Source organism: Macadamia integrifolia, chromosome 2 (genome assembly GCF_013358625.1).
Source record: "Macadamia integrifolia cultivar HAES 741 chromosome 2, SCU_Mint_v3, whole genome shotgun sequence".
Taxonomy (NCBI): domain Eukaryota; kingdom Viridiplantae; phylum Streptophyta; class Magnoliopsida; order Proteales; family Proteaceae; genus Macadamia; species Macadamia integrifolia.
In genome coordinates, this window is record NC_056558.1 from 11,793,240 (window position 1) to 11,805,296 (window position 12,057).

Genomic DNA, 12,057 nt, shown 5'->3' on the forward strand with positions numbered 1-12,057 from the left:
CCCCCCCCCCCCCCCCCCCAACTTCCCGCTTCTCCCATGTAGCTGTAGTTAAAGTCCCATTGGGCAGTTAGATAGGATAGATGGAAAAAGAAGAAGTAATGTTTAATAATATGGCATGTCCTAGATAAGAGAAAGGTGCCGAGTAAATATGTGGACATAATTAAAGATATGCATGATGATGTGGTAACAAGTGTGAAAACCAAGGGCAGTCAAGGTAACGAGGTTCCTATTTCTATTGGGCTACACCAAGGGTCTGCTTTAAGCCCCTATTTGTTTGAGCTTGTTATGGATGAGGTGACAAAAAATATCCAAGGTGAGTTTCCAGGGCGTATGCTTTTTGCGGACAATAGTCTTATTGGATGACACTAAATCTGGGCTCAATGTTAAACTTGATCGATGGAGACCAACCTTGGAATCAAGAGGCTTGAAGATAAGTAGATCAAAGACTGAGTATGTGAGGTGTAACTTTAGGTACACTACAATGAATAATGTTGTTGTGGTTATTGAAGGAAGAGAGATAATGAAAAGTGACCATTTTAGATACTTGGAATCTGTCATTAATAAAGAAGGCGATATTGAGGATGATGTGTCATATAGAGTTAAAGTGGAATGGATTAAATGGAGGAGTGCTTCTAGAGTTTTGTGCGACCGACGGGTCCATGTAAAGCTTAAAGGAAAGTTCGATCAGACAATCATGCGACTTGCCATGTGTACGACGGAATGGACTATTGGGCAATCAAGAAAAGACATATTGATGAGTTATGTGTAGCGGAAATGAAGATGGTAAGATAGATATGTAGGAAAACTAGGAGGTATAAGGTAAATGAACATATCATAGTGGATTTGGGAGTTGCACCAATTCATGATAAGTTTCGTGAAATTTGTTTGAGATGGTACGGCCACCGGAGGCCATTGGATGCATCAGTAAGGAGGAGCGACCTCATCCAAATAGAAGGATCCAAAAGAACTAGAGACAGACTAAAAATGTCCACAGGAGAGTTTGTGAGGAAAGACATGCATAGATTAGGCCTAGTCCCGAGTATGGCCTCGAATAGAGCGGAATGGAGGGCTAAGATCCAGGTGGTGGACCCCTATAGTTGTGTTCTACTTCGTTAATGCTTTTAGCAATTTGTTTCCTTCTTTTACTTTTCTTCCTGGTCTTTACTTAGATCCATATGGCCGACCCCATTAGGTTGGGATGAGGCTTTGCTGCTGTTGTTGATTTAGAATGTTTTGGAGTTATTTACAAAATCATGTGAGGTAATGATTACGAAATATTCCACTTTGGAATTGATTTGATTTCACTTCCCTTTCAACCAGATTGAGCTGTCACGATTATTTTAGCTTGCATTAGGCTTTGATTAAATCAAACTACCACCCAAAAATCACCACCTTGGGAATGGGCTGGAATGCGACTCTGGGATTGGTCCCAATTTTCTAACTCCTACTTAGAAGCAATCTCAATTAAATCTGCTCACTCACCAATCATCCACATCAAGTTCCTTTGCAATATTGCGGGAGGTCACACCACATACTTAGAGCTCAGTCCAAATGTCGAGGATCACAAATTCAATATGCAGGAGTCTAAACTAAAAGGGCACAAATTTGAGAACACTTTTTAATGATAGTTAGGCCCCAAGAGATGCATTGAAGCCAAAAATTAATTTCGGAATAACATCGAACACTTCGAATGCATATTTATCCAGGGCTAGACAACATAACAACCAGCGTGAAAACTCCAATAACAGAAAGATGCAACTGCAAGCAATACTTACCACATGTCGGTTTCCCTGATAATGCCGTACTTCCCCCATAAATTCGTCACCGCTCCCTTCTTCCCAGCCTCCTTTCCTTTATCCTTCTTTTTCTTCTTATGCTCATGCTTCTTCTTCACCTCGTCTTTATCTCTCTTCCTCCCTTTCCTGTCCTTCTCCTTCTCACGTTCCCTTCGGCGTCGTCTACGTCTCTCCTTCTCAATCTCCCTCTCCTTTCTCTTCCTCCGTTCCCTCTGCTTCCTCCTCCGCCGCTCATCTTCACTCTCACTCTCCTCAGAGGAGTAATCAGAAGCATCTGATTTGGAATCAGTAGAGGAATCTTCAGAATCTGAATAATCAGAAGAATGCGACAATGAAGGCTCATCGTCCTCGCCACGGCGCCTTCGAGATCTTCTATCGGAGCTTCTCCGTCTCCGCTTGTGCTTGCTTCTACTCACCTTTCTGTCTCGGCTACGCTCCCTCTCGTCTTCACCGCTATCAGAATCGGAACCGGAATCAGAGTTCTCGTCGTCGGATACTTCTTCCTTTCTTCTCCTTTTGGATCCCTTCCCGTGAATCCTCTTCGAAGGCGCTTCATCTTTTCCCTTCCCTTCCTCTTCGTCTTCTTCTCTGCCATTTCTATCTGACAGTTTTCCGTTTCGATCTTTCGCCATGAGAGAGAGAGAGAGAGAGAGAGAGAGAGAGGTATGGATTTTTCAGCTATCAGCCTATTACTTAACAAATGAGAGACTTCTAGGCTTCGAGCTGAATCAGCCATAGGTTGGGGCCTCGCGTGGCGGCAAAAATATGGGGCAGAGTTAGGGGTGTCGAAAAAATACCGGTGAACCCGAACTCGCACCGAGCCCGAATGGGATCTGGGCTCAGATTTCAACCTAGAGAGTGAATGAAGGTTGAAAATTTCAGGCCCAAGCCAGGTTGGACTGGGCTGGGTTGAGATCTCGACCCAATCTAATCTGATGGACCCCAACCTTATATATTAAGTCCATAACAATAGAAATATGTTAATAATTTTAAGTGGGTACTTATAGAAAAAAGTCTTAGAAAAAAATCTGTAAAAAATCTTTTGTTTTTCACATACCACATATATATGAAAAATCCTTGACCTCTTGCCTTTGCAATGTGTCGAGATCAAGTAACCAAATAACTAATAGTACTAGGCTGGGTTGGGTTAAGCCCGATTTAATCAGGGTCCACCAGGACTAGGCTGGATTGTGCTAAGCCCGATAGGATTGAGCTTGGATTGAGATATCGTAGCCCAACCTAGGGCTAGGCTGGGCTTGAGTTGAGTTAAGCTTGAGTTGAGTTAAGAGACCTTAACCCAACCCAACCCGACTCATTGACATCCCTAGGTAAAGGGCCTTCTATCTCTCTCTCTCTCTCTCTCTTTTGACACTCTTTTATTTAAAATAATGTTTTTAAAATTAAATATTAATTATTAAATGTAACACATAACCTATTTCGAATTCTACCGTAAACAATAGAGGTGCATCCAATATATATACACGCACCATGATTAGAAACCAGAGTTGAAATCAAGGTTTGAAATATCGGAATTGGAAAACGGGTTGGTTTCTACTTTCTATGCCTTCCAGAATTAAGGAGAATCTTTGAATCATAGCAATATATATTTTCTGGGAAAAGAACCCTGTCCTGCTAGCCTAGAGATAGGTCGCATGAAAAGACGATGTTGTTCTCGTGCCTAGGGCACTGAAGATGTTGACCCACACACTTTTATTGGTTCTGCATGTTGATGTATCTTACACAAACATGATAAGGTTCTTTCACCCATATATATTAATTCTAAACACTTGGATATCAGGATCATAAAAGATAATTTTCATTGATTTAAGCTATTTTACTAACAAAAAGAAGGAGAAAAGGCTTAAAAAAAAAGATCTAAGTACATTCATGAGTGATTTGAAAGAGGGTTACAAGAATCATGATGAAGATGAAGTTCAGCTGATTCCAAATCAAATCACTCAATTCTCCTAATTCAATTTTAAAATTTGAAACCATAAATTAAATTTTAGGCTAAGATCGCTACTTGGTCAGTGGCCATTGCACCAATATGGGGACCAACTAAGGCAGTTGCACGCCATACAAGCATCCAACTAGGGGACTAGTGGTCTTTTTGTCCACTCGCTATGTATGGGTGTAGGAATGCGTGACTAGGTAGCATTCTTTTCACCTTAAAACTTTACATCGTTTTGTTTTTCAATACACTGCAAAATTGTAACAACAAATCAATGACCTCTGTATTTTGTATATTCTTTTTGGGATAATAATCTTTGAGTTGATAGGATGGGGGATCTGTCGATGGGCGAAGATAGGGGACAATTAATCAATAGAGAGAGAGAGAGAGAGAGAGAGAGAGAGAGAGAGAGAGAGAGAGAGAGATGTCATAGCTTATGCCGCTAACCCATAGACATTTTTCCATTCCTTTGATGAGAGAGTTTTCTTTCACCCATGATCATTTATAAGGTTCCATGATGTACATAGGGTAGTATGTATGGAACAATAGGGAGTATAATTGACTTTGAATTATAAGAGTAGAACATTTATAATCCTATATGAGGGTACTTTTACTTCACCCATCATGTAGGAATTTTTTTTTTTTTGACCAAATAGATTTTATTTTCTCGTTGTTACTATAAATAAATAAGGCTCTTGTAATGCCGTAAGTTGCTCATGCCTGTGACTCATGGCTATTGTGATTTCATTAATCATTGCTCAAGTAATTGGATTTAGAGTCTAACCTAGTCAATATGGCATCATTGCTCTATTTCTTAGAGCATTACTTATTTAGTCTTCACCATGAATCTATTTGGTTGCGAGGGACATTGAAAAGAAGTGAAAATTAAAAACTTAAAAAAGAGAAACTTCTGTGAACATTATTATTCCACATGATTATATCACTCACCCTAAAATATTTTTCGTATTTAGTTATTAAATATCAATGGTTATTTTTTTTTTTCCCCTTTTACTAGAAATAGGGAATTAACAACAAATATTTTAGCTACTCAGCTAAGTAGGGAATGGATGACTAGTAATTTTTTTTGTTATTACTAAAAATGTGTACAAGTGCTGGAGTTTCTTTCGGAAACTTTAGTTACATGCAAAATTTAATATCTTCGTCTAGAGATTGTTGCTAGACAGGTTACCTACAAAATTGAAATTTTCAAAATGGTTTAGAAATGACTTGCTTTAGTATTTTTTGAAAATGAAATATCAAATCTGACTGGCATGTTTTCTTTTCTTGCTTTTTCTAGTGTTGTGTTTGGTAGTCAAGAAAAAGAAATAAAAGGAAAGGAAAACATATAAAATTTGTAATATTTTATTGGTTTAAGAAATTCACGTTGTGTTTGGTACGTCCTGAACCAAGAGAAGATTTTTTATTTTTTTTTTTTAATTTCAAAATTCACATTGGGAAGAGTGAAGTTTTCTTTTGCTTAAAAAATTTGCCTAAAACAATTTTGTACTTTCTAGATTAGGGTTTTTTATTTTGTTATATATTTGTAGCGAGAGTTTCTTTCTCTGTAATGCAAGAAATACTGAAAAGTGTGAGGACGAATACCGTAACCCTATTCTCCATTGATAGTGAAGCAAGATCTTATCTTACTGAAGATATAGGTAATCTTGCCAAACCTCGTAAACCTGTGTGCATTGTTTGTTCTTATTTTTTCATGGTCTTTTGCATCATTTTAGGGTTGCGTTTCTACATTCCTATCCCTCATTTTTCTACTATCAATCAATATATTTGGGTACCATCAAGGAAGTTTACAATCTCATCTTATAGAATTGCTCTTGGGCCTTTTGCTAATTCAAATTATCTCGTGTTGTTAAAAGCTATGCCATTCTTACACCTAGGGGTGTCAATTTGTGGCCCGAACCGGGTAAACCGACCGGGATCGACCGTTTAAAGACCGGCCCGGCCCGGACCGTTTATTAAACGTGTCGGGCTTGAGCCCGGCCCGTTTATAAATGGTCGGTCTCGGTTTTGCTACTTGAACCGTCGGGCGCCCGACCGAGACCGACCGAATAACGCCCGACCGAGACCGGCCTATTGTGCACCGACTTGGCCCGACCCTTTAATGATTGTAGAATACCTATTTTACCCCCCAAATTAAAGAATAAAAACTAAAAAGTAAAGACATGTTCACATTTTAAATAATGGTTATATTTTGTATCATTTATTGATTTATTGTCATTTTTTTGGGCTTGCATAAGTGGGCCGGAATATAATAGCACATTTTAAAGAGGGCCCGTTTAAAAACCGGTTAAAGCCCGTTTAACATTAAACATGTCTGTAGCCCGGTTAAGGCCCGACTAAAGCCCGATTAAGGTGGCCCGATTATAACCCGAGACCGACCGACCGAATATAAAGTGTACCATGCCCTCAATAACTAAGCCCGATTAGTTAAATGGGCGGACACGGTGTAGCCTTTGAAAGTCTTCAAGCCCGATTAAGCCCGACCGAAACCGAACCGGCCCGACCGGTTGACACCCCTACTTACACCATTCCTAAAATTCAGTTTTTAGCTTAGAAACTGCTTCTTTCTATCATTCTCAATATTATGACGAATATGTGGCTAGCTTATCGTGATAAGACTGTTTTGAAACTCTCGAAGTTCTATCGACATCATTATTCGGGATTTTAATCCTATGTTAGAAATAGATAATGCCTTAAAAAAGTGCTTATGTACCTTTCAGAGCTTCAATCCTTGAAATGTGCAAACAAACAACAATTAAATCATACAAAGTTTCTACCAAAAAATGGGAAAAGAGAGGATCATTTAGCTTTGCCTCAGGATATGCTTTGTTTCCTCATCTTCATATATCCCATCAGCCTTCATGCTATTCAGAAGCCCATCTACTTCTTTTCCTTCTCTGAGATATGCCTTGAGTAAGGTATGATACATCTCTCTGTCACTGGGGACTACAGCCTTTAACAAGCCAACGAACGTTTCGACATCTTCTACCTTGCCTTCATCACCTAGCCAACCCAATATACTAGTGATCAGCTTAGGCTTTGGTATCCATCCTACATTCCCCACATATGCTGACAGAGCCTTCTTCATGCACTCCGCAGCCTTCGACATCTCCTCCTTATCATTGTATCCTGCTGCCAATATCGACCAACTGTTCGGTTTTGGAGTCTTCCCACTCGTAACTATGTCTTCAAGCAATGCCTCAGCTTCTTCAACCAGACCTCTCTCACAGAACGCAATTAGGACAGTATTTGGCACTCGGAAATCATAACCGTTGCCACACGACTCCCACTCCTTCAGCAAAGATTTGGCTTCTTCCATCTCCCCAAGCTTTACCAGCGCATCCAGCATGGCCATATAATCCTTGTTAAGACACTTCTTACAAGCAGCTTTTTTGAGCTCCCAGAATCTCAGAACCTCAGTTTTATTTCCAATACTCGAATAAAGTGAGATCAGGTAATTGTAGCCAGCATCTTGTTTCTTATCTAGCTTATCTTCCAATTTCTTCAAGGCATCTTTTGCCTTGTCGGTAAGTCCTGCTTTTAAGTAGTATTTGGCAACCACAGAATATGTCTTCCAGTCCATTTCAAAGTTGTTTTGGCTCCTTATTTCTTCTAGAAGCTTCTCCATTCCATTGACATCAGATCTCATTCCATATGAGATGATGCAGGTTCTGTAGCTGAAGTTGTCAGGAGAAATACCATTCTCCTTCATCTCAGCCAATACATCAGGGACCTTCTCATACTGTCCAAGATTTGCATAGAGAGCCATGAGATCATTGTAAGCGAGAACAGTTGATGCATAACCCTTCTCCTTCATCGTCTGAATATGGGATAAGGATTTATCCGTCATGCATTTCCTTACATAACAATTCAGGAGAGCACCATATGTCTTCTCATTTTTGTGTTTGTCACTAATATTATTGAAATAACTTTCAGCAGCATCAGGTCCACGAACCTTGCCAATCAAATCTAATTGGACTGCATGGTCACTTGGTGAAAACTTGAAAATATCGCTCTTATACATCCATTCAGAAACCTGCATTCAGAAGCATTGTACAGCCGGAGATTAAAACAGATGCACCAATCAAAACCAACGTTAATTCACATTAAGCATAAAAATGAAGGAAAGCATGAAACTGCAGAACACATATGGTTATCACAAAGAAAAAAGTAAATTGCACAGCAAGTCCCACAAATCTGAGGAAATTACACCACAGTCCCACATGTCCACCAGCTGTGCCTGGGGATATTTGCCTGTATTTTTGTCCTTGACCAGAGGAATCAGTCTGGAAAAAAAGTGCAGTAAGTACCCTAGATTGTTGAAGGTAGAATAGTCATCAAGGTGGGAGAACTGCTTCCTGCGGTAGAATTACCCCAGATTGTTGAAACTCTCTCTCTCTCTCTCTCTCTCTGAAGGCTCTCGGGAGAATTTCACCATCATCAACAACAACAAAAAAGCCTTATCCCAACTTAATGGGGTTGGCTACATCTTTCTTCTATACATATGATAAATTTCAATTTTCAAATATAGACATTGCCAACATTAAATTCTAGTAACTAGAACACTGAAGCACTAAGTAGCACAAGAAAAGGAAAGCAATCAACATAACTTCATGTGTTATTATGTTACATCTCTGAGAGAGAGAGAGAGAGAGAGGGTGGAAACAACAACAAAGCGATGCAAGTCAGTTTTGTAATTCATAACAGAAGAATAACTATCAGAACTCTCTCTCTCTCTCTTCCTCTCCCTCACTCACTGTCTTCAACATATGTAATGAAGTCAGTGGAAGGCCAAAGGTAACTCATGTTGAAGTGGCAACCAAAGAGTTGATGAGGTTGCCTTAATTTGGAGAGGGAGAACCATCCCCTTTCAGAGGGTTCAAAGATCAACTTCACTAGTCAGGCCTTACAAGGGTCAAAAGTCAATTCCAAATAGGGTTTTGTATGGCCAAAACAGAGCTTAGTTGAAGGGTACAGTTACGTTTTCTTTTAGTTAGTTATCAGAGGCATTAGCTTTCCAGAGCTTGGTAGCAGTGGTCCAGGTTCTCTTTTATTTAAATTAAGTAGGCTGCCAACTGTCCTAATCCTTGCTTATATCTTCTACTTTAATTCTTTCTAGTTCTTTTCTCTCTTCAAATTTGTTTTCCAACCCTTGATAAAAAAAACCCAACCATTCTCCCATTTTCTTAACTTTTTTTCATTCCCATGAATTTCTGCTTATTATATTTAATTATTGAATCAAAATCTGACTTGCGGCCACTGGTGTTTATCTTGTTTCTTGATCAGGTTCTGGGAGTTTCAAGAATCTCATCATATCTGGTCTGATTATTACTCTTCTTCGGTTATGAGTGCATCATACCAAACTTTAAAGTACTTATTCCATCCTAACCTGCCTCCCTAGGAGGACAATCAAAAAAACTGTTTTTCATTTTATATTCTTTATTAAATTGACATTCTATAATTGGTAAGAGAAATCTCTTCTCTCGTACTCGCACTCCTTAATACCCTCCAACACATCCCCCAGCCCACACAATTTTCACCTCAACCTTGTCCACTTTCTATATAGGGTTGATCCTTGAGAAGCCATTTATTTAGAGGGTGTATTTTTCCTTGGCCCATACTATCCCACGAGTACTAATAAATTAACTTGACCTTAAACAACATCATCCAAAACCTTATCCCAACTTAATGGGGTCGGCTACATGGAGATTTCCAAGCAAGATATGACCTTAAATGTGAGTGAAATGTTGGAACAGGATACATATAGGCAACCTCAAGTAGTTTGGACAATGCTTAGTGAGTTTCAGTTGACTGTAGTTTATAAAGAAAGCAATCCTCAACTAAGTTCTCTATGCAAAAAAATTTCTTAGACGTAAAAAATAAAGTAACTAAGCTAGGTAAGAAATTTCTTTCACCAAAACAGAACAAACACCACAGAAACATGGGAAAAAAGAGCGAGCACCTGTTTTCTCTTTCTTGTTATCATTGTTTTCTTCCAAGAAAAAAAACAAGAGATCGGTGATTACTGCCCCCAGAAGTGCAACAACAAAAAAGAGGAAGGAAAGGACTGCACTCAGTAAAACCAGACCACCCTAAGAAATACCATATTGCCCCAACACCGGTCTTTGGTTACTAAAAAAAAGGGCCATTGCTTCTCATTGATCCCTATTCTCGCTTCCCTCTCCTTACCCAAGTTAATATTTTTCCCTTTTTTTGCCTGCTAGGCCCCACCTTGTTTATTAAGCTGACGGCACTGACAGAGAACATGACATCAGCATTTGAATTGCATGTAATATTTAGCCCTGAGAGATTTCATACCTTCCCATCTGAAACATAAATTTCCAGAAGAAGCAAGGCAGTGAAAATGAAGAGAACATACTGTCCTGCAGATAAACCCCCAAAAAAGAAACCAGGGGAAGGGCAGGGCGAAGGGAGAGAGAACCAGAACAAGGGTTCCATTGATTAGTTGATCTAAGCAAGTTGAAAAGAATGATGCCAATGATTGCAGAGTTCCTGCAGATGGCAAGTAGAAAATGGGATACAAATAGGAATTATGAAGAGAGGAATTTTCCCCCATAAACTTTCTAAAAATAATAGGTTTTGAAAATGCTTCATCCCTCTATTTTCAATTTATATGAAGGGAATTTTGGTAAAACATTCGCTCATGTCAAGTGCTTCTGATATAATTCACATTCTTGGGATCCCGTAGTACAGTTGGGGCAAACATAGGACCACGAGAGAAGCTCCCCTAAATGCGAGGGACCTGCAGCACAATTTACCCTAAAAATGCAGGATATGTCGCTTGCAAATTTTGCATTTGCATGTCAGTGAAAGAATTTTTTTTTGGTGTGGGGTTTAAAAAATAGTTTGCCTTTCAGCATAGATGCTTCAATGAATAGTATCAACTTTGATCAAACAAACTAACAAAGTGCAAATCTACTCATTTTAAGAAACAATATCAACGAACAAAAATGAGTGAGAAGCATGTAAACCTCTACCACTAAAGTTAGAAGTAAGCTTCACGATTTCAAGAATATAATTGTATAAATACATGTAGTGGAATGAATACAAAACAAAGGAACAGGAAATTAGTTCTGTAAATACACATTTCTCAGGTCAGAGATGGATCAATCTTGAAAATGCATTGTTTCTATAATCTTCCATTGTAAATTGAACACGAAAGCAGCAGGCATCAGAAACAGCAGAGCACGTTCAATCATGTGGGATGTCTTTGGGACTTTAGGATACCACTAAGGCCTTAGAGTAAATAGGCTATTCTCTCGTTCACATAAGTAATGAATACTAAAAAGCTATAGTAAACTATACAGTTATTGTAATCAAAGTATTCATGTATCCATTAATACCTATCAAATGGTGCAAGCTACAATGGAGTAATACACATTGCTTTCTCTTTAAAAACTTCCAGGCAATCGCCCTGAAATACTTCCATTTGCCAGATTTTTGGTCAAAGGTCAACTTTTTTTCATCACCTATGCGATCTTAGAGCAATTTGTGGTTCAATTTCATAGCCTCATTTGGACAGAATCATTTAATCAAATCCAAAAACTGGAATGATGGATTTGCCTAATAAGTTAATGGCATGTTTCTGCAAATTTATGAAACTACTCTTCATTTAGGAAGATTCCCACGACTCCATCACCACCAAAACTTTGAAATCTCTCCATTCATTTACGGAAAATGGGGATGAATGAAAATTAACATTCATTTTACGGAAAATGGGGACGAATGAAAATTAACATTCATTTTACGGAAAATGGGGATGAATGAAAATTAAAGACCCTATCAAAATCAAATACCCCAAAAAAACAAAAAAAAATACTTCAGGAACTGACTATCTGGGTTTCTCAGAAAACAGTTCGTGAAGCAGAAATTCAAATGCCAAAGATGAAAAATCCTAAGAGAGAATAGTAAACAGAACCAAACGAACCTCGAGGGCGTTCGAGTCCTTCCCACGACTACGTAGAGTACGAATGATGCGTTTGAGCTCGACTGGCTTAACCTTTTTACCTTCTTCAACCCATTTGTCAAGCTCAGTAACAACACCTACATTAGACTTTCCCAATGACATTAGAGACCCTAAAGAGGACAATGATCTGATGGCGAATGCATTGCTGGTAAGAGTTTCAGGGAATCGACGACTGGATGGAGGAAGCGTTGAGCTCAATCGGCTCAAAATGGAGAAACGCTTAGGAAACATTGCGAGCACCTGAAGAAGGTGCAAATGGATTGCAAGAGGAAGAAAAGTCTGGTTCTGGGAAGCGTAGGGCTTAT

At 39.0% G+C, this 12,057-nt stretch overlaps 2 protein-coding genes across 3 annotated transcripts in view; both read right to left on the reverse strand.

The window, feature by feature from the left end:
• Nucleotides 1–2,506, reverse strand: part of LOC122071941 (RNA-binding protein 25) — a 63,786-nt gene extending 61,280 nt beyond the window's left edge. The window contains exon 1 of one of the 2 annotated variants that reach the window (XM_042636430.1): nt 1,776–2,506. In XM_042636430.1, coding sequence (XP_042492364.1) covers nt 1,776–2,428 — 653 coding nt within the window. In that variant the 5' untranslated portion in view covers nt 2,429–2,506. The remainder of the gene's footprint in view (nt 1–1,775) is intronic. The other variant, XM_042636431.1, reaches the window with a different exon arrangement.
• A 3,948-nt stretch (nt 2,507–6,454) lies between these two features.
• LOC122088078 (pentatricopeptide repeat-containing protein At4g21705, mitochondrial-like) lies at nt 6,455–12,057 on the reverse strand. The gene is made up of 2 exons (XM_042657226.1): nt 11,714–12,057; nt 6,455–7,801 (listed from the first exon to the last, which is right to left on the reverse strand). The coding sequence occupies exons 1-2, from the start codon at nt 11,981–11,983 to the stop codon at nt 6,569–6,571; spliced, it is 1,503 nt and encodes a 500-aa protein (XP_042513160.1). The 5' UTR covers nt 11,984–12,057; the 3' UTR covers nt 6,455–6,568.

Coding starts and splice junctions, on each gene's coding strand:
- LOC122088078 (XM_042657226.1), bottom strand. CDS start 11,983: ATGTTTCCTAAGCGTTTCTCCATTTTGAGCCGATTGAGCTCAACGCTT. Junction 7,802..11,713: donor AGGACTCGAACGCCCTCGAG/GTTCGTTTGGTT, acceptor TTCTGAATGCAG/GTTTCTGAATGGATGTATAA.